The 27,792-nt window shown below is 32.5% G+C and overlaps 1 protein-coding gene across 1 annotated transcript in view; it reads right to left on the minus strand.

Annotated features, from left to right (window-relative positions):
• Positions 1–27,792, minus strand: part of LOC118193531 (protein turtle-like) — a 1,156,839-nt gene that overhangs the window by 254,356 nt on the left and 874,691 nt on the right. Inside the window, exon 5 of the mRNA XM_085821447.1 lies at positions 1,885–1,995. Within this exon, the coding sequence (XP_085677573.1) occupies positions 1,885–1,995 (111 nt within the window). The remainder of the gene's footprint in view (positions 1–1,884; positions 1,996–27,792) is intronic.

Below are 27,792 nucleotides of genomic sequence, written 5' to 3' on the forward strand. Positions count from 1 at the left end.
ATTTGAAAAGTGAACCGACATTTATAGGAGTCCGACACAAAATGCCAAAACACAAGTAACTGTCTTTCGGGACTCAAAATCTCTTTGGACTAAAAGCTAAGTCTCAAACACATATGATCCAAGTATATACCCCAAACAGGATTCCATCTGTTCAGATTGATACATGCGACTGATCTGATTCGTACCGATAACGTTTATTTTATCTAACACTTTACTTTTATATAAATTCTTTCCTACAACTGTTACTTCTTCTATTAGCCTTTATAACTCATATTAGGTTTGAATTTAAATAACTAGCACATATGTAATTTAGCGAATACATCCAAAAGCAATTTATTTCGCTAACCGTCCACCTGTATTCCGATCTCTTTTAGGGAAGTGATTTCCTGTATTTGTTAGTGCTTAGAGTTATAATTCGAGGGTGATCAGAACCAAGTTGATTAAATATTGAAGTTACTTATTGCGTTTCACATCTTTAAATATTGATGTTTTTGTTATTTTTCGTTTTTGGTATTTTTGGTTATTGTAATAAGTATTTCAGTTAACTTTTAGCTCTTGTCTGCATTCTTAGTTTAAGCTTCTAGTTAAGCTCAGAAACGAGAGCACAGAAGTAATGTTGAATATGTAAGAAAAAATTTATTAATTAGCTTAGTAATTAATACATTTTTTCTTACATATTCAAATCAACATGTCACCAATTTACATTCTTTCAAAGTCAGAAAATCCGGTATCACCACATATCAGTATATGAAATAATAAGAGCAGTAAGACGTAAAAGCAGCTAAAGAACTATTGTAGATGGGTTATCTAAAGCACTAAACTATTTGGTATCGAAGCCTGCTCAGTTTATTTGCTTTAGAAAGACACTGTCTTCCTCATTTGTACAATTTGGCTAAGATTCTTAGATTTTGAAGCCTAGTACACTAACCGACTTTGACAATGCAACAGCAAGAATGAGTAGCCAGAAAGTGATGAAACTCGACAAACAGAGTGACAGCAACGAGCAATAAGTGATCTTTATTTCGAAATTATATGCGTAATACAGAGCGAGAACAACGTCGGCTGAGTAGGCTGTAAGACCACCTTGAACGGCGATACACGAAGCAACACGTCTAGATACACAGCGAAACTACGATGGTGTTCTGAGGAATTGCTCTTCATCCCCTGTCAACTATTTGTCACGGTTCATCTTCTGAACGCGGCAATGTCTGCAAATGGCGCCCAATCACATTTCAAATGAGTTTGATTGGTGAGAGACCAGGAGAGAACGGTGACCAGGTAAGCATCTAAACAACTTGCAAAGCGCTTTGGCTGATGCAAGCAATGTGTGATCGGGTGTTAGCCTGCTTATAAAGGGCAATGGGCATTACATGAAGGTAGGGGAGTGTCACGGGTCGCAACACATCATCCACGTAGCATTGGGTGGTCATAATGCCCTGAATACGAACTAGAGGTAAAATGAAATTCGCAATTGCGCCCCAAATCATGATGCTGCATTGTCGCGCGGTAGGGTGTTCCACAGTTGCTGCCAAATTGGACTTGTTTCCACATTAGTGGAATCTAAGGTAAAGAGTTTAATCTTGTTTTCCTTACTTTCATGTAACAAATTTAACTATCTTTTATGGAAAATAAAATTCTTTTACTACATATGTAAAGTAACATAGCATTAAAATAATAGTCTCTTTTTAATTGTACAATTTGTTTGGTCCATTGAATTATGTTGGATAACATTGGTTGAAAGTTATTAAACTAAGGATATACTGTCAAATAAGGTAGATCCCGAACAATTTTTATAAATATCCGAATTTTCCATTTTAGAAATTAAAAGTTTTGTTCTTGTCTGAACAAATAACAACCATCAGTGTAAATATGAAAGGTAATTACCTCCAATAGCCTCGCAGATTAAAAGTAGAGAATCTCCTTCATTGTATGGTCCTATCAAGCCTTTCACTTGAACACCTTCTTCGTCCAAGATGACTGGTTCTCCAGGTGGTACTGTAAATAGGAAAGGTTACAATTTTATAAAAATCACGGGTAAACATAATAAAGCATTTTAAGTTCAATTAAATTCAAAGTGATTGTTTCTTAAACATCATTAAAATGGAGTTGAATTGTGGATATTCGTTAGATATACACATTTACTTTTAATATTCTGTATAAATTAAAGTTATTGGAACGCTAGAATCTAGTAGAACTGTGAATTGACTATTCGGTAAGTTCTGTTTTGTAAGTAACAACTCGGAAAAAAGGTTAAAATATCTTTTAATTTTTAACTCAAATATATTTCACTTGGACACACAGGAAGCCAGCACTTAATGGCTTGAACTTAAAAACAGAAAACATAAACTAATGCTAAGTAGAAGGTTCAGCCAAAGCTGCACACAGTTGTTAACACTTAGTTAGGTGTTAGCTAAAATCACAGGCATAGACTAAGATGCCCGCAATAAGCACCGCCGTAAACTAACAAATTTTAACTAGTAACAACAACTTGGCCGAAAAGCAGAACACGCTCCAACTGAAGTAGCTCAGACCTTAGCTTAAAAAGCAATTTCTATCCTATTTTGCATTAACTGTAAAATTGAAAACTCATTCTGTCAGGAAAACGTAACTAAAAAATAAGGAAGTAAAGGAAAGGTATTTCCAACTAAAAATGAACTGTTAGAAAAATGACGTAAAACCCTACAGTTTTTCTTATTGTAAATAAAACACGACATTTTATTATCAAAACTAATGTGGTTAATTAGTAGCTGCTTCACATTGCTTATATATGTTATAACCTCTTTATACGTTTCCGTATCTGCATTTTGTTGTAATTTATAATTTAGTAAGATAAAATTCTCTAAGATAATTATTTATTTTTGCAGGTGGTGGTTTTTTTTTTTTTTTTTTTTTTTTTTTTTTTAGTTTGTTCAGTGGGGAAGATATGCAAGTGTTAGTGACGTTCATTGCAGAAACTAACTTATATCTCTTGAAATATTTGTCACTTTCAAGCTTGATCTGCTAAAAGAAATGATCTAAGGAACAGCTTCACTGTATTAGTCGTAATAAAACATTGGCACGCAAATTTTAGTCTGTGCGCAAAATTTACCTTCAGTAAATCATTAGCAAATTGTCGATTAAAACCCGAAATAAGAAACATTTTGCTACAGATGCATCAATTCAATATTTGACATTTTAGAAATTTGCATTTCAGCTACTCGAACCAGTCAAAAGTTACACTGAAATTAAAAAAAAAGTCTTCATTAAAACAGCGGTAAAATGTTCTTTTTTCGTATAATAATATTAATTCCTTAATTCTTCTTATTACTATTATTAAAAAATTCTAATCTTGTTATTACTTTGGTAGCACAGACAAATTTACTAACTGCAATTTTATATTGTTTATACTCTTGCTGTTGATCATTTTATATTTATCACGATTGCTAAAGATGGTGTATGTGTTCAAGTCTTCAATTAATATCAAGTGATCTCATTGTGAACCAATTTCAATGCTATGTACTGTCGAATGCATAGAACTCATATGACTATGTTGGCACATCATAATCCTAGAATCTTTTAGTGAGTTTTCATCTAATCCATACGGTTAACCCCCAGGGCGGAGACTGTGTCAGATGGTATCCAAATATAGTGCAGGGCTCTAATATTTGGTGGCAACAATTTAGAAAGTGAAACGCCGTTTATGGTGAACCGACTCAAAATGTCGAAACGAAATTAATAGCCGTTCTGGGCAAATTGTATGTATAACTACTTCACACATTTCCAATAATCTGAGAATTAATCGGACAGCAGTAAAATGAATTTAAAACATAGGCGAATATCTTAAATTAAAAAAAAACAAGATAAATAAAACTTGCGTACCTAATTTAGATATTAATCATAAAATTACTAAAAGCTGCGCACGACAGACTAATAAATAACAATAAATATATGTTCAAAATAACCAAAAGGAAATTATGGCAAACTCAGATTAAACAAAACATTTCTATGAAACTTAATGCAGCCTGTTTGCTAAAAATATCTCTGTATCGTTACCTGAGAAACCGCATTCGCAAAGTTATGCATCTGGAAAAGAGAGGAAAAAACTGCTCAATATACGTTATGGTATATTAGTTTCCAAATGTTTCGCAATTAGGCTTATGAAGTAGCGATTATTCATAAGCGGCCTTCTCAGTCAATTACTTGTTTCATTCAGCTAATAGTTGTACAATGTTTTATGCTTCCCATTACAATTCTCGACTCAGAAACTGTAATTTGAATGCTTTTAAATTAAGAAAACGTTTGAGATTTTTTTTTTTCTCAATAGCAGTCATACACTTGAATTCTTTGCTTTAATTTTCTTTAACCAAGAATTGGATAATTATTGCGAAAATAAGTTCATAAAGCGGAAGAGTCATAAATACCTCATTTTCTTTTCGAATCCAAATGATCTCGATAAGCAAATTTAAAACATTTATGTAATATGTTATTTTTCACTGAAGTGTTTTTCACCTGTTCTGGTACCAGGCAGCCATTTTATTCTGCCGCTTAGATTTTCTAATGCAGCTCATTAGAAACATAAGGTTTATGATTATTCTTAATGTCTTGGAATAAAAGAAAACATTCGAAACGATTAAAATACCTTTTTAATAAAAGCATTCGGTAAAAAGAGAATTCCCTTAAGTGCTTTCAAGAAGATGTAATGAATAAAATCTTGAATTCATCCTCGTGTTACACTCAATATGTAAGTCAGCTTTGCGTTAGGAAAATCTTGAAGGAGCATTATTATTAAAACAATTTAAATTAAAAAAGAGGAGAGAGGACAAAAAAATGTAACTTTAGATACCGTAAGAAAGGGAAATGAAGGAAACCGTACGAATAATTCACTGGCACAAAGAAAATAATTTCACCCATTAGAGTTTTAAAATGTGACATCTAAATTAAAGAGAGTGAAATTTAGCGTAATTACCCAATTTATAGTATTTCGCTGATAAGTGAGTTCCTAACGAATTTCGGAAATACTGTGTTCGATTAGGGCTTCAAAGGAAAGGAAATTCGAGTATTATCTGAAAGGAATGTACATTTCACGCCTTTTGTATGAATTAACGTGGAATGCGTTTCTTTTGTAATTACAGACTGTTTTTTTTTTAAACTGCTGTTGTAAACATTATGTCACTTATCGAAGTCCAAGTATAAATGGAACAGTATTTTGGCTTCTATTTTAGTTGTGAAAACATAAAGAAAGCAATCTGGCTGAGGAAGAGCTCAAACAAGATAAAAATTAAACTGATGTGTGCGCCACATGACATCCTCGTACGGAATATTAAATTATGTGTCTCTTTTCCTGCATTTCTCTTAAACGTATTTCCTCTAATTTTATTAAAGATATATTTCTCGTTCAATTAATTCAGTTCTCACTCCTCGGCAACAGAAATATATAAAACTCAACTCAAAATATCTTCATTAAAAACTGAAAAATGCAGAAAAACAGGCAGCTATGGTAAAAAATTAGGCTTAGTCGCACTTAAACAACTTTTAAATTGTTAATAATTTTACAGCTATTGCATGCAGATTAACTAAAGGCATAAACCCCTTAACCGGAAAATAAGACCAACGTAATTCAATCATTTTAAAGCAAAAAATGCGTAATTTAAAGATATATAAGAATAGAAAAAAAAAAAAAAACTAAGCTCACGGATCCGAGATATATTTATGTGCTTTTGATGTGGCCGATTGCAACAAAAAAGGGAGATGCACAACTACATGTTATAGCAGACCTATATACAAAATTTCAACGTTCTGAGGCTACTCGTTTTTGAGTTATCGCATAACGCCACGAAAAAAATCTCTTTTGAATCCATATTAAATAATTTTTATAATTCGTTTGGAGAAAAATAGTCCTTTATTCTGTCCTTACCTGCAGATGTCACACAAAACCTTCAATAAATTGCATTCAATGTGGTTAAAATGGATATTTTCTCTGAAATAAGAGACGCGGAATTTTTCTCTGCTCACCGTAAAGTTATCAAAATTATAACAAGTTTGAAACAGGTACGATTAGATTAGCAAGTGAATTGTGGTCTCAAATGCCAATTGAAATAAAATTGAATATTTTATCTGCCTTGACTTCCAAGTTTACTGTTTAGTATGGATCAGTAGCTACGAAAAGTAATATTTGTATATCTACGATATCACGTTTTCTACATTGTATGCCCATCTTAAAAAGTATTTTTACGCTTACAAGGAACACGTATGCGAAGTATATTTAAAATCTTGGTCTACGTTGCAAATATACGCAACGAAAGTTTAGATAAATTATACATTCTCTGTACGCAGAAAGGAATACTATTGTAAAATAGTTATTCCTCCTTGTATACAGAGATTATTTTAAGCCAATTTCTGTATTACCTGCATAACAGTGAACAGTGATTAGGTGATCCAAGCAGACACTCAAGAACGTAGTTTTCAATTCAAATAATGCAGTTCGAATTTCTATTGAGCCAATGATCATCAGCGATCCGCGATACACGCCATGATTCTAATTGTCTAGATTAGTTCGAAGAGGGGGCTAATTATATATTTGGTCAGTGCTCCGTGCTTTATACATTGACTACGTGCAGTGCAATGGCCATTATTTCAACCATTCTGCTCCTGAATTAACACATTGTCGGCAGGATAACGGTAACTGCGATTCCGAACAGAAACCTGATCCTGTTTATGTGTGTGATATCTTGATTGAAATTTCCGTCCGTATGAATATATGAATCAGTACTGAAAGCAAATCGTTTGTATTATATTCCAGTGCAAATCGAACAAGTATTTTCTTTTCAATGCATATGAAATTACATCGCATTTTAAATCAAAATTTATACAGACGTGTACAGAAATTAGACATTCTATTATTAGTTGCTGTAAGGAAGATTTGAAGTGGCAATACGTACGGTAATCTTTACATTCAGAAACTTGAAATTAATAATTGCGTTTTATTTTCAATTTATTGCCAATTAACACTATAACAAATATAGATCCAGAACAAATTAACTTTACATGTGACTATTTTTGAAAATTGGACACATTTAGAAGTTGACAAGCAACGTAATGCCAATCATGTTTGCATCTTCTAAAAATGTCTAAACTTATCATTTTGCTTTTAAATTTCTCATTTTATATTTTACATAAACGAAGACTGAAAGCTTTCAGATTTTATATTACTCCCAAGGGGGCTTTTCTTTACTTACATACACGTGCACGTTTCCACAGCATTTGAGTTAATGTTCCTTTGAGCTAAAATTATTTAAAAACTGCCTATCTTCAGAATTTCTGTTAGACAATCTCGCGCGCTGGAGATATTTTGTTTTTCCGTACAGTGTTGCCATTGCCCGCTTTGAAAGCTTTGAGTTTGTTAATCAAAAATTCGTTAAAGATTTACAAAATCTAAAATACACAATAAAAGTGCATTTAAAAACAGCCTATCTTTAGAATTTCCGATAGACAGTCTCGCGCAACGGAGATGTAAAATGCTTTTTTCCTACACAGCGTTGCCATTGCCCTCTCTGAAATCGTTGAGTTTGTTAATAAAAAATTCATTTAAGTTTTTAAAAATAAGAAATACACAAAAAATAAATTTGAAATTCAAAATTCGGGCTTTCAGGTGTTCATATACGGGTAGAGGACTACGTTATTCAAAATTTGATGGCTCTAGGTACCGTTATTTTTTCACAATCCAAAAAAAAATACATTCATGTAAATTATTAGGAAAAATTATTAGGAATATTTGGTGGCAACAATCTGAAAAGGGATTCAGGTTTTTATAATGATTCATCGTAAAAGCTCCCGTTAGCTCTTCTGGGCTAACTCTCTTTCGGGCTGAAAATGAACCCTACGTAGTAAATATTCTGCGAAATCTGTGACGATTTACGAAAAATGTCTAGAGTGGACTTAAAACGATTCCTCAATTGAAACTAATGGATAAATCTTTATGCAACTTAACAGCAGACAGCAAACTCAGATGAATTAACTATGCATAACAATCGTCTTGAATTTTGCGCAATTGAACAAATTATTTGAGTGAATATTCTTCTTTGTGTCTAATAAAGATTAAAATAGCTACTATAGAACATTTTTCTAACGATACGCTTAAAAGACAATTCGAAGAATCATTAAAATGTTCAAGAGATCGGATCATATAAAATTGCTGAATGCAGTTATGTTACCTTAAAGCCTTTATTTCTAGCATTTATAACTGTAATCCATTTAAAGAAATTCTGTGAAAGCATAGATTATTTTTATTACTGGTTAAAGACACCTTCTTCCAGAGCAAGTAAGAATATTTTGATAATTGAATAGTGAGTATCAGTATTACTAGAGTTTTATTCAATGAAGTTCTTTTTCAAAGTAGAAGTGTCAACTGCAGTAAAAAACCTTGCTGTAACTGACGGTAAATTTTGTGAGTTGCTTGTTGGGATTTTTGGTGTGGCGTATTTAATTATGGCAAAGAACACTAGGGCTATCTCCCTAAGAGGAGGGTTGCCTTCGTGGAGGACTTTCTAAGGGAAAATGGCTCGTATACAAGTTACACGTGGGGAAAACCACGAAAGCGCCCATGCAGCCAGCCCGTTCGCGGAATTCGAGCCTCGGACCCAACTACCAGTGCTCAGCGACTTTACCGCTCGGCCGCTGGTGGGCCCGTTTTGGGATTTTGGATTGAGGAGTTTAATTTATTACCAGGTTAATGCTAGATTTTCAGTTGCTCTTATTTAAGAATGTTACCATAAATTTAATTATCATTATTTATATTTTAGGTTATTTGTATCCATTGCGTGCAGTAATAATTATATTCAATTTGTTTGTAATAGTAGAGACCAATACAAACGTTCAATTATTTAAATGTCGTATTTTATTACAGAAAATATCCTGTATTTGAAGACAATTTTATTGCGATTCTTTTGTATTATTTGAGGTGGAATTTGAAAACATAGCGGCCAAATTAAAAGCTTTCAGCAGCTCTCAGTGGGCCCATTCTGTACTCTGCAATAGTTACCTGAATAAAATGTGACCAGTGCTTAATTTTACAAACATTAAAATTGCAGATGTTGTTGGATTAGTTTAAGAGGCATTTAATATGAGCTGATCTCCAATTAGGCAAATATTAAGCGGAAAATTCGCTTTAGCTAAATTGTAACTAACAGAGATTAACCACATCCATTAGAACAGAAATAGTCAAACTGTTACCTACCACCCACTAGAGAGCGATTTAAGCTTTAATGGTGGGCGGTAAGAGGCTTTTACCCATCCGCTGATGAAAGTCCGTTCTCCTACGCGCAGCTCTGTTTTGTTTCCACTTATTTATAAGGTTTTGCCACTTCTCTTAGGTCTGTTAATATAACGCATAAATGGGATTATGACATCTTAACAAAGCGCGAGGCTGGGAGACATTTTCTCGAGAAACGAACTTTTCGTTTTCTTACCATCGAAGGATTCCTAGCCGAAAGAGTTGCGCTGGAGCCGAATTCGAGGTTAACTACACGTGACATATATTTTCTGTCTCTTATAAATATAAGCAAAGTATAAATAAATAGATAAATTTATTTATAGTTTGGGTATAAATTTATAATCTGGGTAGGTGTGATAATTTTTTTCCAGAAACGAACTTTTCCTGTTATTCCTTCCTAACCGAAATAGTTTCGCTGCAACTGATGTCCCGGCTAACTACGCGGGACATAAATTTTCTGCATCTTATTAATATAAGCAAAGTATAAATAAATAGATAAATTTAGCTATTTATATATATATTTACCAAGATTCCACTCAATAAAATTACTTTGCATTCACATTAAACTAATTAACTGTGAAATCTGTGGGAGGTAAGGAAATTTACTGCCTGCAAAGTGGGCTGTAGGTATAAAAAGGTACGCTACCCCTGCGTTAGTATGTGTAAGTACTTTAATGGGAATGCTCAGTGCTAGTGCAATATCTGAAAAGTGTTTTGATGGATCAGATTGGTCTTCGATAAATATAAGATATTTTTTTCCAGAAAGCAGCAGTTTACAGTTTTGATTTTGGCGTTGTACAGATGAAATTTCAGGACACAAATCGTTGTTAAGTCTTTAGGCTAAAAGCCTTAAGACTTAAATATACCCAACTATAAAAGACGCAACAAAATTAATAATAAGAAATATCGCGTGATGGGAGAAGCATGAATTACGCTCATCCTTAAATGAATATTTCAGTTGTTGATTTCATGATATGTTTTTGAGCAAATGTCTAGCCATTTCATTACATGAATATATGCTTAAGCATCCTTATTCCTTAACATCAGATTTTCGCTTCAAGTTTCGATAGGTGAAGGAACAGAAATAGTTGAAATAGTGAAAATATTCATTGGTTAATAGTACACAACTCTGAACTCGCTTTCAGCAAAAATGTCTCACAGAACTCAAAATATTTAGAATGATATACCTCGGAATAACGTGTAACATAAAATGTGAAGCAAGATATTTGAGTACTTATTATTTCTAGAGGATTCTACCAAGTATATAAAGCAACAGGTGATATGTTTAAGAAATAAATCTACAAGCATCAACTACTGTTTTATACAAATCTCACGTCTCTCAAATAAAGAAAATACAGATTTATTAATCTTCCGCATTGCTACACACTTCTGAGGCAATAATCGAAGGGAGATAACTCGGAAAATTGCTCCACATGCTTTTTGTCTAACACTAAGATTGTAATTTAAGGCTTATTTGTATACTATTTTAAAATCTTATGCAATTATCCTTAAACAATCTATGACGCATCTTAATACCTGTTCCTTTCATTAAAGTTACATTGTTAAAGCTACTGTTACGAATTTTTGTACTTATGTAAATAAATTTAGTGGAATAATGTTTAAAATTTTGGTTCCTTTCGTACAATGTAACATGAAAAGTCTGAATAGAGCGACGCTGTGCCGGAAAAATAAGATTAAAGGGGCAAGTCTATTTAACATTGAGGTACATGGCCATCTCGTTAAATTGGCGATATATCGCCAAGCTAGTTAGGATTTTGGCGACTGCTTTTATCGCCAAAAGTTATCAAACTCGTCGACTCTTTGGCGACTGGTCCCTGTGTAACTTTAATTGTTACTGAAATAGAATAAATATAATTGATGCTTATTTGTAACTGTAACGATATCCGGGACTTAGTTGCAATTTTATAAATTTTTAGCGTCGCCTAGACGCTATAGTGGTTTGGGAAGCCTACTACGGTACCAAAGGGCCCGGGATCGAATCCCGGATCAGACATGGATGTTTGTAAATGTATAGTGTCGGTGCGTCATGGCGGCACTCTCAATATTTCGAGAAATGTAAGGCACTAGAGATTTCTCGATTAGTGGAGGAAAACTTATTTAAACCGGAGAGAGCATCAGTGGTTTGTTTTAACTTAGATTTAGATTTCCATGGGAGCTTCGCTTTTGACATTCGCTTTTCATTGCATTCCATTTAACGTTCTTAGCGGTTTAAAGTGGTAACTACAATATGTGCTCTGTCATAATGAGAAGAACTGTACGAGTACTTTTGTGGAAATTTTCTCGAGTTATTATCTGAGGGCATTTGATCAATTACAAACCCGGGCGCTTGCAACAATATGAAAATTAAAATCTGCTAAATATCTAAATGTTACAATTTGTGGAGAATATTGTCAGATGCATATCCACAATAAGATTAGCGATTTAACTAGATTAGTGATTTTTTAGATTTTAATTTAATTTGTGAAACAAATTCGTGATAAATTTGAACACAAACATGTTGTATCTTTTCTTCATTGGATTTGATATTTCAATTAAAATTTTACCAAATGTTTCGGCTTAAAACGCTTCCTTTTTTGTTTTTGCCTCATTTTTTTTATTAGATTTGACACCTTGGAAATGTTACCTAAAGGAGAAAAAACTAAAATACTGCTTAAAGAAGAAAAAGTGGAGGATGTGAAATTCATTCGTTTTCAACATTTAAGATCATTTTTGTGGTTATTGGAAAAAGCACAAATATGCAAAGTAATAAAAAGTAGTTTATGAGAATAATGTAATAAAATTTGTTATGGGGTTTATACCTATTTTTAAAATTATTTTATAATAGTTAGTCAAAGTATGTCGTCCATCTCTAAAACATACCGATTAATGTTTCCAAAGATAATTATGAATATTTCACCAGAAGCCGACAGATATTTTATTTTTGTTATAACTTCGAAAATACACACAGCACTTTCACATGAACTTTCTCAACTATGTAAAATTAAATGAAAACTATGGAGAAGAATATTGTATCCTTCCTAAACAAGTTACAATGTCAATATTTTTGCTGCCTATTTGAGGAAAAGATCGATTATGTCAATCATATTTTTATACCAAGGCCGGTCCAATATTTCCTTGAAGTTTAATAGTAATGTTTAATAATTCTCTTTTCGTATGAAGGTTATTATTATTATTATTTCGAAATATTCTCCTTGGAGATATCAAAACTTATTGCTCACGTTTTTGTTTCCTGCGATATGTATTTTACTTTTTAGAAGGTCTCCCCTTCTCAATAATTAAAAATATAACTATACTTAGGTCTTAAAATTTGTTATGAAATTTAACATTTTTTATGTTATCCTAAATTTTTAGCATCCGTTTCTGTTACACACATTTTATAGTATATTTTCTGTAATAAATCCAAAGAAAATATGCGGGTATGGGAGTTTTACCTCCTCGTCTTCCTTTAATGAGAATATATGTATTCGTTTATTCGTTTACATAAAAATGTTATGTCGAGGACTTTAATTGCGAATGATTATAGATGAATAATTGGTACTATATGCCAGGGTTGCCCATAGCTTGGTCTTCGAGTTGTGTACGTCTTTTATGCAAATAAATATATGTATATCAAATATGGTAATGTGGAACAATCAGTTTACAAAGTTATCAGATGCTTTTTTTTCTACTGGAATAAAACATCTTTACTTTTAAATGATGAAATTTTCACTTTTAAATGACACTTCATTACTTTTAAAATGATGTAAACATGGACTTGCTGCTTTCAGAAAAATCTTGCTGCGGCTGTCGAAATTTCCTGAATTCTAATATGAGGCTTTTACTGACGTTAAGTTTGGCCATTTTTACTAAATGCTATAACACTTACGAATCTAATAGAAGCATTTTTCTATCTCAAATGTGAGTTGTGCATGTTAGTATTAAAACACGTACAACAAATTTGGAGCAAATTAGTAATGGAATATAATTGGGCAACGCAGTATCGCACTAATATTACAATTGCATCGCATCATTATACGTATGTAATTGTACTGGTGTACCACTGTTTGGGTATCGCCGAAGTACACATATTTTTATTTGCTTATCTAATGAACTATGATATACACTATAACAGAATTATTTTGCTTATGCATGTGTAATAGCTTATTCACAAGCATCTACTTTCAAATGAGTACATTGTGGAGACATTAGGTATTTTTGAAAGCAGGCAATATGAAAAATATGCAACGCCTTCGCCGGGAATCGAACCGCAGACCTCGCAATTACGAGCTGAGCATGCAGACCACTACACCACAAAGGCGGGAGAATACCTTATTACATGATTATGTTTGTAACAGTATTGTATTTCTGGAAAGCTTAACAAGACAACTCTGTTTTCAAACTAAGAGAATAGCACATGCACTGCCTTCTCCAGTTTTACAGTTGCACAGACAAAACAGATAACTTTTGGTTGCATGTTTGACTTAACTACTTATTTATACACAATTGTTCATCTTTGCTATAATAGCAGCAGACTTATACCTGGAGTTGTCAACTAAATCACAGGCAGGGTTTAAACAGGCTCATAAACAAACGCCAGCCTTAAGTAGACCAGCTGCTATGACTATACTGTCTTTAATAAGCTGCTCTATCTACAGCAGCTCTGTCTTTAGTAAAGTCTTTGTAGATATCGTGTTTCAGAGATAAGTGCGATTTCAGTAACATAGTTTATCACCGTTTGAGTAAATGCTAGTAGAGGGCAGAAAGTTTGTCACGTGTAGCTGCCTCTTTCCGAGGTGATGTACAGGCATTGACTAACATCCGTTTGAATTATACAGGCTTTCATCCCAGGAGAAATATTAATTGGACTTAGACAAGCAAATTATAGGCCCAGAAGTAAGTTTAGCGGTACGTTAAAAGTGGAAGTCTGTCACACCTACGTCGCCGGACAGGATACAAATGCGGAATCTGAATCTAAGATATAATGCATGGTAATAGGTTTGCCATTGTTATGACCTGTGTTTATTATATAAGCCAGAAAACATTTTCATCGGACCATGGACTACTCGTGTTATGTGGATCGCTTCATTGAACAACTTTTTTGTACTTTTAGAACAGGTTTACCTATCTATATGCATAGAAAATCATGAGGATACATGAATCCATCCTGTCAATAAGGTTCTGAGTAAATGTTTGTGGCTCTAACTTGATATGGAATGTGTTCCCTTTGGGTCCATTGAAGAACCAAATTCTTCCTTAACATGAATGGCGTACGCATATTTCATTGCGTCATTTGTCTGCCTTTAAGAATTCATATTTCTTAATGACGATAGCTAATAATCAGATATATTACGACTTTAGACTGAGTGGCTCTTAGATTAATAATCTGAGTACATTATGTAACTGACATTAGACATGTTGTTAACTTGATTCAAATATTTTGCCGTTTCAGTTTATGTCCCAGTAACATGAAACAACGTTTATCTTTAAATACTTTGTAGAGTTCATCACTCTGTGATTCTAAATTACGATTGGAAGTGAAGAATATTAAGCGAATAATCGCTTGAGTTCGTGTGACAGCAAACAACAAGATAGAAGACTAAACTAACCCTTTATTCTTCCAACTAAAGTTTAACAAAACTCCGTCTTGGAGTGTACAATAAAGCCGACACTTGGGCTTTGAACTTAAGAGACTACGAATAATACTAAACCAAAGAGGTACAGCCGAAGCTATCAAAATACTAACATAGTTGGCCCCTTAACGTTAATAGACTGCGAAGCTATCAAGGGCCTAAAGTACCGCCGAGCGTAATAATAGCTTACGAGAGAGTAGCTTAAAAAGGCAGACGCGTGCAGCCAAAAAACCTGGTATCTCTCTCTTTAAGACCGAAGAACTTCGCGGTTAAATACTGCTCTTCCTCCTTATGTATTCAGACGTGATTCGAAAACTACGCTCTTTCATTTTTTATACTCTTAATATAATCAGGGTATTATGTAGCCGGAAGTAGTAAGTTGAAGTTAAGAATCGACAGAAAAGGAACTTTAACAAAAATTTAGCTGTTAATAAAATTAACATAATTCTTAAAACTTTATTCTTTCATACATGTATTAGTAGTATATCTGCTGCATGATTATTTCTTTAAAAAACATATTCGAACCTCATCGAAACCTTTAAAAAATTTTTTTTTAAATTTTTTTCATCAAAGATGAACGTAGTATGAGACTTTCAGAGACTGATATTGCTGTTACTGCAAGTTGTTTTGACTATATTTTTGGAAGAGCACAAATATGACTTAAGTGACGGAATATCAGAAAACAAAAGAAAGTAATAAACTTTTCACTTTACTTAAATAAACATTCTGCATTACGCTATTTTCTGCGTCTTAAATTCCTTCATGGACTTCTTTAAAAATTGAGATCGACTTTTCTTAAAATTCACTTCATTTTTCTGTTTGAGCGATTCTTCTAATTCTTAATTCACCAACATCCTAGGTAAGCCGCACATTGAGATAGAACTCTTTATTGTCTAAGTATAATTCTGTATTTGACTTAGTAAAGGAATTTCATTATCTTTGCGTCATACGGAACAAGCAGTTATATGGTATTTCCAACGTAGCCTAAATATCTAAATTCGCCGATGTATCAATGTATTCCAACTATTCCAAAACCCCTTTAAAAATCTTTAAAAATCGTCTATAAGTTTGGGAACGGTTTTTCTTCCAAACCCCTTTCAATATTGCTTCTTCAAATTCTCTCTATTCATATCTAATTTTTTAATGCTTACCAAAACTGAAATGACTTTTCAGATTTTAAGATCTGAGAAACATGAACAAATATATAGAATGAATAAATCATAAGACGAATGTATAAACCCTGATTATATTAAGAGTATAAAAAATGAAAAATATATTATGAAAGCGCAGAAGATGTGTATAGATAGATATACAGTTAGGAGTGTGGATTTAAATATTATCTATTTATTCTAAAATTCATTTTCTTCTCCTTTGAAAGTTCTGTTCGGAAGTTAGAATTGATATTCAAATGGCAATCATTTGTGTTACTGAAGAACGTCAAAATTTCACTTTTTCTGACAAATAAAAGCAGAAAATGCAGCACGTTTCACAGCTTAAAACGTTTCCGTACATACGTGTATTACTATTTATATAAATAAATAAATAAATCTGAAACTTTTCAGGTTTTATACTAAGCCCGAAGCGTCGTTTTTAATGTTTGTGACGTTCCTTCCTTTATTATATATCATGGTCTTCGCACTTAAACCATAAAATTCAATTCAAAAGCAATATCGCACAATAATTTAAAAAGAACATATCTTTAGAACTTCCGGTATATAGCCACGCGCCCTAAAGATTTAAAGGTTTCTTTAGTACAATGTTGCCGTTGCTCGCTTTGAAATCGTTGAGTTCGTTAATCAAAAATTCGTTTAAAGTTTTACGAAATAGGAAGTAGATAAAAAAAAAAAAAAAAAAAAAAAAAAAAATTCCAAACAAAAAATTCCCATATTCAAGTGGAGAACTATGTTATTTAAAATTTGGTGTCCCTAGGTGCCGTTGTTTTTTTTTTCACAGTGCGAGAAACATACATTTATGCAGATTCTTTACTATTTAATTTCTTTAAAGATAATAAGATAATGCAGAGTTCTAATACTTCGTGACAACAATTTGAAAAGTGAAACTCCATTTATAGTGAACCAACGCAAAATGGCAAAACAAAATTAATAGGCCTTGCATTTTGTTATACTTCAAACAGAAATCTGAAATAAATATTATCTGATAATTCTTCCCTGAGCGCTATTTAATTCAACCTTTTTCTTCAAATATAGTTAAATTTGATATTGCACAAAGCATAGCTTTACTCGAAAAATTTGTTTTTATATTGTCTTGTATTGTATGTTCTTTAGCCTAAATTGGCGTTAGCCCAGAAGTATTGTTAATTTCGTTTTGGCATTTTGCTTTGGTTCACAGTCTGAATCACGTTTCAAATTGTTGCCACCAAATATTAGAGCCCTGAATTAAATAATGAAATAATTACATAATGAAAAATTAAATAGTGAAGAATCTGCCTGAAAGTATGTATGCTTCTCCCATTCTGAAAACACAACGGTAGCTAGAGAAATCAAGTTTTGAATAACGTGGTACTCCACTCGAATATGGGCATGTGGAAGGAAATTTGGACTTTGTTTAATGATATGTTTCGTATTTTGTAAAATTTCAGCATATTTTTGTTAACAAACTCAACGATTTGAGAGCGTTCCATTAACATTAAAATCGTGTGCATTTTCAAGCAAGGATATATTATGAGCAAGGTTTCTTTATAGGTGTTACTGATATTAGCTTGACAACGCAAAAACGTTACAATGTCTGTAATATAGCTTTCATATTTTTTTTTTCTAAAACGTAATTTAATTGTCTAGGGAGGACCTAAAATTCTGAACCATTCCTCAAGAATTCAAGTAGATAATTTTTTTCTTTCACAAATTTTCTGATTCCCTAGATAGAAAATATATATAAAGATTCTTATTCTCTTGCATATTTAAATTATAAGCAATTTCAGTGAATATTCCATTTTGTGAAGGAAAGATTTAAGTATGCAAAACCACAAAAACAAACATTACTATAGTTAAGTGTGTTTAAAATTATTCACACATTATTCTGTAGGGACATTATGTTATTTCGAAGCAGGAAAGATGAAAAATGAGCAACCGCACCCTGCGTGCTGACCACTACACTACGAAGGCATGCTAAAAAGGCGGGAGAAATACCTTATAATTACAAACTAATGTCACTAAGAAAACTCAAAGCTGAATCATTTTCGATCTAAAAGCAAACGAACCACAATATGTGCATGTAAACTTGAATTATAAATTTACATAATGTGCCTAACTTTGAAGTTAAAGAACGATCACACGCATTTAAAATAACGAAAATTACGAACACTAAGTCATCGTGATACACGAAACCTACGCCAGGCTTAAGTTTCCTGTATTTAAATAAAATACATTCGACCATTTTGACGAAGGTATTTATTGACTTTCTCAAACAATGCCATAGAGGAAAAGTCGATAAAAACGCCATTTTAACTAAAGCAGAAATGCGCTTTAACATTATTCTTTGTTCACGATCACGTTAACATTAATAAATAAATTAAAAGGCAACTTAATCATAACATGTTTAAGAAGGAATTATAAAACAAAATTCTGAAAAATGAAGAGAATAATATTCAGAAGCTGGATTAGTAGGAAATCTCCCTTTGTCAGCAGACGAACAAAGGCGAGGCTTTGTTACGCAGCTTGTTGAATCAAACAAAGTAAATAACAGCGGAGGAAGCGAAAGCTTCCTTTACTCAACGGTAAAAGAAGGAAATGGGCTTACTGTAATGTGTTGAACTGGAACAAAATAATGTATTTTAAAGCATTGTTGCAGAATAATAAGTTTAGAATAAGAAGAGTTAATCCTTTAAATACATTTTTCACATTTGAAATGTATTGAATTGTGCTGTGCTCCGGTCCTGAGCTATAAAATGATCAACGTCATGATAAAATAATTTATTTTACTCTCGTTCGAGTTTAAGATAACAGAAATGTTATAACTCATGAAATATCCTGCTGGTATTAAACTGGATAAAAAAAGCATGAGAGTAAAAGGATGTTGTGCCAAATAGAGTTTGAGAAATGTTTATTTGTAATTGTTTAAGTGAGAAAATGTCTTTAGCAAAGTGCATTAAAGTACATCTACAACTAACTTGATTTAATTTACAATAAAAGATGGTTTTCTTTTAGCAGTTTTCATAATGGTCCAGAAAGTGGAGTACTTTCTCATATCATTTATCAGTCTGTAATTCTATATAATTCGATTGAGTACTTGGAAGTGGTGTTTCACGTTAATGCCCTGCTGGGAAATCCAAAGTAATAAAGAGTCACTGTAGGTACTCTAATAGTATAGTTTAATTCATGTAACCAGTAATGGTTACTCAAAACAGTCCTCGTCAAATATTCTACAAAAATTGAAGATGCTGTAAGTGTAAATACAATATCTTCATTTTGCTTCACCTGGCGATGGTAAAACTGGAATCCTACTAAACAGATTCAGAATGTATCATCATATGTGTATATTGATGTCGTTTTGTTGTGCATTATCCCACTTGTCTGACAGTAATATCAAAACAGGTTCGCGAAATTCACCATGATAGGGAGTGCCAGATTGTGCCTGTCGTTACAAGAGACGTGAGCACCATACTGGTGGCACTACAGCTTTTCTCAGTTTTGCCCCCAATTTTGATGGAGAGCACCCCAGGTGAAGGTCAGAAGGTGTCCCACCCATCTTTTCCTACCAATAAACTTCACAAGAGGACTTTACCTGGCCGCATATTTAGAGTGACCCGTGCGTATACATTTACAAACACCAATGTCTTTCTCGGGATTCGAACACGAAACATTCGGTAAGGTAGTCAGCGTCACTAACTGCAGTCCCGGTTGGGCATCTCATGTGTATATTGATGATAATACTTATGTACCTTGCTTTCGATCCATATGTAAGCGTTTCAGAGAGGTTACGATATAAGGTTTTTCTCCCGCTTTCTTTTCATGCCTTCGTGGTGTAATGGCCAGAATATTCGGCGAGTATTGGAGAGGCCCGTGGTTCGAGTCCTGGCGAGGTAATTGCTCATTTTTCATCTCTCCTGCTTTCAAAAAATACCTAATATCTCTACAGTGTTACCGAAGTAGAAAAAAAGTTGGTGGATGATGATTCTCCACCACCAGGATTTGGCGATTGGTTCCCCTAATGTCCAGTCGCCCTTTAAAAAGCGGAATATATAAGGTATTTATTTCTCCCGCCTTCTTAGCATGCTTCCGTGCTATAATGGTAACACACTTGGCGCGTACTCGAGAAGTCCGTAGTTCGAGTCCCGCAAGTGTATTTCTCATTTTTCATCTCTCCTGCTTTCAAAAAATGCCTAATGTCTCTATAACTATACTAGAATAGAAGTATTATAGTTACAGAAATTGCAATAATAATGTTTTGATTAAAATGTAGGTTGTAAATAGTGTTTAGGTGCGCAGTCGAGACAAATGAATTATCATTACTTTGCAAATAATAATTATGAATAGTCCAAAATTTATTCCATGCTATTAAACAAGATACAGAGTTTTTGACATTATACATTTGGTAATAACTCATATCTGAGTATGAACATTAGATTATTTGTTAATAGGCATAGAACATTTTAGTTGTTACATTACTACAGACACATACGAGTCCTTAGAACTGTCGGTGATTTCATGCTGAACAAAATTTTAAAAACATTTGGATAGATAACGATATTTGACGTCATTAGCTTCTTCAGGGATTAAGTCAATATCCTTAAAATGATGTTATAGATGACATTAAATTTATAACTATTTATTATGCTATAAAATATTTTCTCTCTTTGTCCAGCATGACTTCTTGATGTAACGTTAGCAACTCAGCCCGTACTCGAGAGATCCAGCCCACCAGCGGCCGAGCGGTAAAGTCGCTGAACTCTGGAAGTTCGGTTCGAGGTTCGAATCCCGCGAACGGGCTGGCTGCATGGGTGTTTTCGTGGTTTTCCCCATGTGTAACGTGTATACGAGCCAGTTTCCGTTAGAAAGTCCTCCACGAAGACATCCCTCCCCTTAGGCAGATAGCCCTGGTGTGCTTTGCCATAATTAAATACACCACCACACCACGAGAGATCCATGTTCGAGCCCCGGCGAGGGCATTGCCAATTTTTCCCGTCTTCTGCTTCAAACAACAGAAAGCCTAATGGAGTTACAATGGCGGGAAAACTAAAAAGGTAGTGGACAATAATTCGTCACCAGCAGTATTTAGCGACTTGGTCTTCTAATCCCCAGTTGCTATTTAAAAGGGGGAGTATATATGGTATTTTGTACCTCCTTTTCAGTGCACCTTCGTGGTGTAACAGTAGTACACGCAATGCGTGTTCGAGAGGTGCAGGTTGGAGTCCCAGAGAGCATTGTCCATTTTGCAATTCTTCTGCTACCTAAAATGAACCTAATAACTTTACAATGGCGCCCGAGCTAAAAACGTGTTGGACAGCAATTCGCCAAAACGAGGATTTGGCTAAACCCCAGTCGTCCTTCATAAGGGGAGTATATAATGTATTTTCTGCCTCCTTCCAGCATGTCTTGTTAAGGCCTCGTATTTAGAAGATCCAGGTTCCCGGCGAAAACATTGCTAATTTTCTTGCCCCCTTCTTCTAAAAACTCTAATGATTCTGCATGTTTTATTATTATTATTATTATTATTTTGTAAAGGTTTGATGGTAAAAAGTCATAATCGTTCACAGCAACATGTTCGTCACCTGTTGCGAATAATCTCAATTATACTTCGCCATTATTAATGATTAAATTAGTTGTAATCTAAGACTGAATTTTACTTAATTTTACAAATAATATCCTTGTATGCTATAAAAGAGTAAGCTTATAGTTTAAGTAGTTAATTATGAAGGGAATAAATTATATGATTCAATATGGGTATTACAAAAAGGAGCAATATCCACTTCATTGGCAACTGAATCATTTATTATAAAATCTTTACCTAAACTATAACATCAGCTTTTTCAGATTAAGTTATAAAACTTTTAATTCTTCATTTAATTTAATGTTTCTTAGTAAACAAAATTTAAAACATGAAACATGAAATTAAAGACGATAATTATGAATTAATTCGTTCATTAGAAATTCGAGCTTATACATTATACCAATAATACATTATACCTCTCTCCGAAATATAAACTGTTTAAGATTTTTTTAAAGTCATAATTTGATTAATATAATAACATCTTTAACCAACTAAGTCCCAAATAAAATATTTTAGGGTTAAATTCCAAAACTAATGTTTTAAATCAAAATGAAAATATAAAGACATATATTGGAAAAACTACTGCAGCACAGAACTGAGAGTAACTCACATTTTCTTCTATACTGGAATTCTGTTTAAGTTTTAAGTTAATAAATGAAATAGAATTCTTATTTTTAACACATTAACGTAGGAGTAAAATGTAGATTCACATGCATTCAATTCTGGGTCCTAAAATTCAGATAACAGCCACAGAAGTTAACTAAATTGTTTCAAAAATATTTCCTTCATACTGTTTAGTCTGCATTTATTGAATTTATTTAAATAAAGTTCATGAAATATTATTCAGAAACAAAAAATGTTTTACAATATCTGTGCAAAGTTATATACCATATTCATGCATGTTCCCAACGAAAGCGAAAAATTTTAAAACTGAACTATCCTACCGATACATAATTTATGACATACAGAAACACTAGATTATTATTGTATATATAATGGAAACTTCTCGAAGCGTAACAGTGTTTTTACGAAGTAATTTAAGTCTAGTTTCATGCCGGAGTTCATTTCATTAATGACCTTGTTGCATCGGTTAAGACGTGAATTATTCAATGAGGGTAATCATTCGTCTAAAACTAATGAGAAACAATGTTTGTCGCACATCCAACGAAAATAATGCAAGAACAGTGAAATAATTAATGAGATAATTTGCGGAAGATAGATATGTTAACAAGCTATCTCCGAAATTTCATTCAGATTTATTTCGAAAAATTAAAAATATTTTGCTTTAGAACACGATAGCGTCTAAGTTTAGAATCTGTTATTAGAAATTTTAGAAAATCAGAGAAAAATCTTTAAGGAAACATTATTTCGAAACTTGTTGCAAATACACGCTTTCTAATTATGTTTTCTTAATAAAAAGTTTTTACGTTTAAAAAATATGAAATAAAATCTGCATTGACAAATTTAAATAAATTATTCTCAATTTCAAAAATTCGTGAGGAGCTATTTCAACCATCGGAATGACTTTTATCACCCGAGCTATTAATTAAAAATTCTAAAAACGCTAATTTTTGTATTCATTTTTTCGAGTGGCAACAATCTTGCGCTTTGCACATAAAAATCTGCTTTGTTTCGAAAAGTGTTGCCACTGCTCGCTTTCAAATCATAGAATAAAAAATTCGTAAGTTTTACAAAATATGAAGTAAAAAATATTTCAGATTTTATAATAAGCCCCAAAAGGCGATTTTTAACTTTTTGTTTGTTACCTTTATTTATTAAATATCATGTTCTTGGCACTTAAACCACACAAAACTCAATTCAACAGCGATATCACCAAATATTTAAAAACAACAAAACAGTTTATCATTAAAATTACCGATATACAGTCTCTCGCGCTGGATTTTTTTTATTTTTTATTTATTTATTTATTTATTTATTTATTTATTTTTTTTTTGTATTGCTCGCTTTAAAATCGTTGAGTTTGTTAATCAAAAGTTCATTAAAGTTTTACAAAATGTGAAATAGATACGAAATTCAAAATTCGGTCTTCCAATTGCCCATGCTCGGTTGGAGGATTATGTTAATCAAAATCTGATGGCTTTAGATACCGTTATTTTTTCACAATGCGAGAACATTGATACAGATTCTTCATTATTTAGTTTCTTTAAATATAATATATGGAGATAATATTTGGTGGCAGCAGTTTGATATGTGAATCAACACAGAAAGTGAAACGACACTAAATGCCGTTTTGAGACTAATAGCCCTTTGAGTCTAATGCCTCTTTGGGCTAAAAATAGAGTTGCCAAACATTAAATATATTATTAATCCAAAGAGGCAGTTTGCCCAGGAAGACTATTAATTTCGTTTTGGCATTTTGCGTCGATTCACGATAAACGTTGTGTCACTTTTCAAATTGTTGCCACCAAATATTATCGCCCTGTATTATATTTAAAGAAATTAAATAATGAAGAATATGCGTGAACTGTGCATGTTTCACTCATTCTGAAAAATAACGGTACCTAGAGCCATCAAAATTTGAATAACATAATCTTCCATAGAATATGGCATGTGGGAGCCCTAATTTGAATTTCAAATTTGTTCATTATCGATTTCATGTATTGTAACACTTCAACGAATTTTCGATTAAAAAACTAAACGATTTCAAAGCGAGTAATGGCAATGCTGTGCGAAAAGCATTTCTATCTCCAGCGCGCGAGACTGTGAATCGGAATTTCTAAAGATATGTTCAAATTAAACTTATTCTGCGATATTGCTCTTGAACTGAGTTTTATGGTTTCAGTGCGATGATCACGATATTTAATAAATAAAGGTAACACACAAATTAGTAAAAAATGCCCCTTTGGACGCAATTAAAAATCTGAATCCTTTCACACTTTTATTATATAAGGTCATGGTCTGATGTTGAAGAAAATACGCGATTGAAATTGTCGAAACTGTTTCGTTAATGGCAGCATTTTAAATAAATAGCTGCTATTGACAACGTTTTTCTTACAGATTCAAATAACAGACACGGCACGTTATTGTCACGTCAATGCTTTTATTCATATTAAGTTGTTAAATCACATAAAATTTAAATCGTGACATTATACCTGTACGTATTAATCTGAAGTGTCCAAAGGTTTTGTTTCCTGATTTGGCAACAAAAAAAAATTACGAATTAGTTGTTGCTGGGAAAGATTGAACTAATTTTATTCCTGTTGAAATGTTTTTATGCACTTTCTTTTTAATACACACGACTTATAAATGTTGTTTTGTCCGAAGCCCGCTCACTTGTGGGCTTTCCCGCTAGTTTTATATAAAATTTTGATCCATTCTGAAAAAAGCATCCTCGTTTATATTAATTTTTTTTTCAAAAAAGCTCATCTTATATTTATCTTAATTACTTAAATGAAAGCTTTTTAATCTATTTATTTACAGTGCTTAAATAAATTCCTTTTATTTGACAAAAATCATTATCTAGATTGCATTAAATATTTAAAAAATTCCCTGTGGTTAAAAACAGTCGCACTCGAAACGAAATTAATCAAAGAAAAGGGACCGCAAAGGAATGATTAAAATAAAGATAAATGAAGTAAGTTCTAAAATTTTCAAAGTGATTAATTTACATATTTAAGGTGCCGCATAAAGAGAGCTAATTTTTAAAAGCCATTTGATAATTAAAAACTTCTATTTAAACAGATGAAAACTTAGGAAAATTTCGCTTTCCAGCTTTTATTTCAAGTTCAGATTGGAAATATCCAAAGTTTTAAAGATGAGAGATTCTCATAAATGTGAATTTGGATTACTGCACAGAAAACAGCCATTTAAAATGCTTCGAAAGAAACATTTTAAATACTAAATTATTTAATTTTATACTCTGTTATAAGAGATCTTTGTGCTATTCATGATACCATACGATAGACAGTTTCGAGCGCTAGATGTAAAAATACACTCATGTCCATAAATTGAGGATAATGCAAAATTAGGCAAAGGAAGAGTTAGAAGCAAAACAAAGACTTATTTGTAAAGCTTATTTATTAAACAAAAGGTAAAGAGCAAAAAAAATGCTATATGTTTGATATTATTAAAAAAAATTAGCGATTTTTTCTCCCTGGAGCTAATTTAAAAAAACCTATTTACAAAAATCCAATATTACATGGTTCGTATGAATGTTAATACATTGTATGTCTCCCAGACGATGCAATACAGTCCGTGCAACGCCTAGGCATGCTGAGTATCAAATTATCGATCTGATCTTGGGGGATATTACACCACTCAAAAATCATCCAAATGCGTCCTTTGTGTCATAACTATTCGGTTATTGCACAGAAATGCTTATAAAGTGCCTGCGAACAGTTTTACTTCTTTACCTGTATTCCTTATATATCACTCTCTTACACTCTCGTCATTGTGACTTACCATCTGTGTCATTTGGTTACTTCCTGAAATTTGCATATGATTCTTGAAGATGTGGTAGTGATTTTACAGGTGATAAATTTATTTTAGAGTTCGATTTCTGCGTGACTCCGAATTATCCTTAATTTATGGACATGTGTGTATTTTATTCCATACAGTCTGTTGCCACTGTTGGCTTTGAAATCGTTGAGTTTCTTAGTAACAAGAAATCCGCTTAATTTTTAAAGATGTAAAATAATAATAAAAAAATAGTATAAAATAATATAAATGTCACACATTTTCCGTCACATATTCTGAAAAATTTTTAAAATGAAAAGTAGTAGTTTTTGTTAAATAAGCTTACCTGCTAAAATATTCAATATTTACCCATGCCATAACATCTGAAATATCCTTAGTATGAAAAGTTGTAGTTTTTAATAAATAAGATTAACTACTAAAATATTTAATATTTATCCATGCAATAGTATATTGACAGCATAAAAATATGGATTAGAAGATTTTTAAAAAATTATGAGAAAAATATAGGAAATTTTCACTATACAGAAATGTTCCTCATCCTACACAAATGCATTATTAGTAAATATCTGCCAGAAAAATAACATACAATACTTACTCGCTTTTATGCATAGATTAAGGTAGTATTTAATATTTACATAAGGATTGTTTTCAAATTTTTTTCTTTTAATTTTTCTTGGATTGATAAGAAAAGATATGTATTTTTTTATATTTGTCATTTAGCACTATTTTTTGTATATTTGATTGATTCAGTTGTGTTGTTTTATCATCAAGTAGGAGGCCACAAACTGCTGTCTTTAAATTATTTTGCCTTTTCATCAGACTAGCATGCAAGGATTTTTTCCGACAAATTTATTTCCATATTTACTTATCAATCATGAAACATGAGCAATCATAAAGCAATGTTGAGGAATATTTACGCAGAGCTTGGGCAATTCGCTGGATATTCCTGCCCTAGATTTCGCGTCAAATTTATCTCACACTATTTGATTATTAATACTCCCTTCTGCTTTTAACAGATAGTTGCTCAAGACATGCTATTGACGCATGCGCGAACTGCAACCGGGATGAAAAAAAAAAGACGTATTTCTAAATACGAGAGTTTTCTGTTCGCTAATAATACGCCGTTGTTTTAGGACTGATTTTAAACCGGATTAAGCTGATTTAAAACCTATATACTCTACAATGACTTCAGATATCTCACATGCGTCGTTTCACAACTAACTTGTATTTCTATATACTACAAATGCTTTAAATTTTGAAAAAACTAAAAGGATACTATTTGAAAGAACCAGCTGTTCTTACGCAGACCACTCTTCAAACGTACTGCACTTGGTATTACTTATAGTATTAATGCCAATGTTACGGTGAAACACCGAAATCTGGAGAATGACGACTTTCACCGGTGAATGTCAACATTCACATAGTCTCTTGGTGTATGTCCGAAATATTTTCCAAATACTCTTATTTCTGACTTACACCGGTCAATGTCGACATTCACCATGTACTAATGGTGAATGTTGCACATATAACAATATTATATTTTCTTCTCCGTTATTCAGTCGCGAATAAACGCACTTGAGACTTGTAATAAGAACATGTGAACCTAAAACACACAATACATTCAAAATGAGAAAGGAAAATAATAGAAGTTAAAAACTTACTTAATTATACAGTACGTTCTAAATGAGAAAATAAAATAACAGTAATAAAAAACTTACTAAATTATGTGATCCAAATCTTATTTATTGCAAC

Source organism: Stegodyphus dumicola, chromosome 7, assembly GCF_044657685.1.
Source record: "Stegodyphus dumicola isolate Sdum_Otavi_A_Nest chromosome 7, ASM4465768v1".
In the NCBI taxonomy this organism is placed as follows: domain Eukaryota; kingdom Metazoa; phylum Arthropoda; class Arachnida; order Araneae; family Eresidae; genus Stegodyphus; species Stegodyphus dumicola.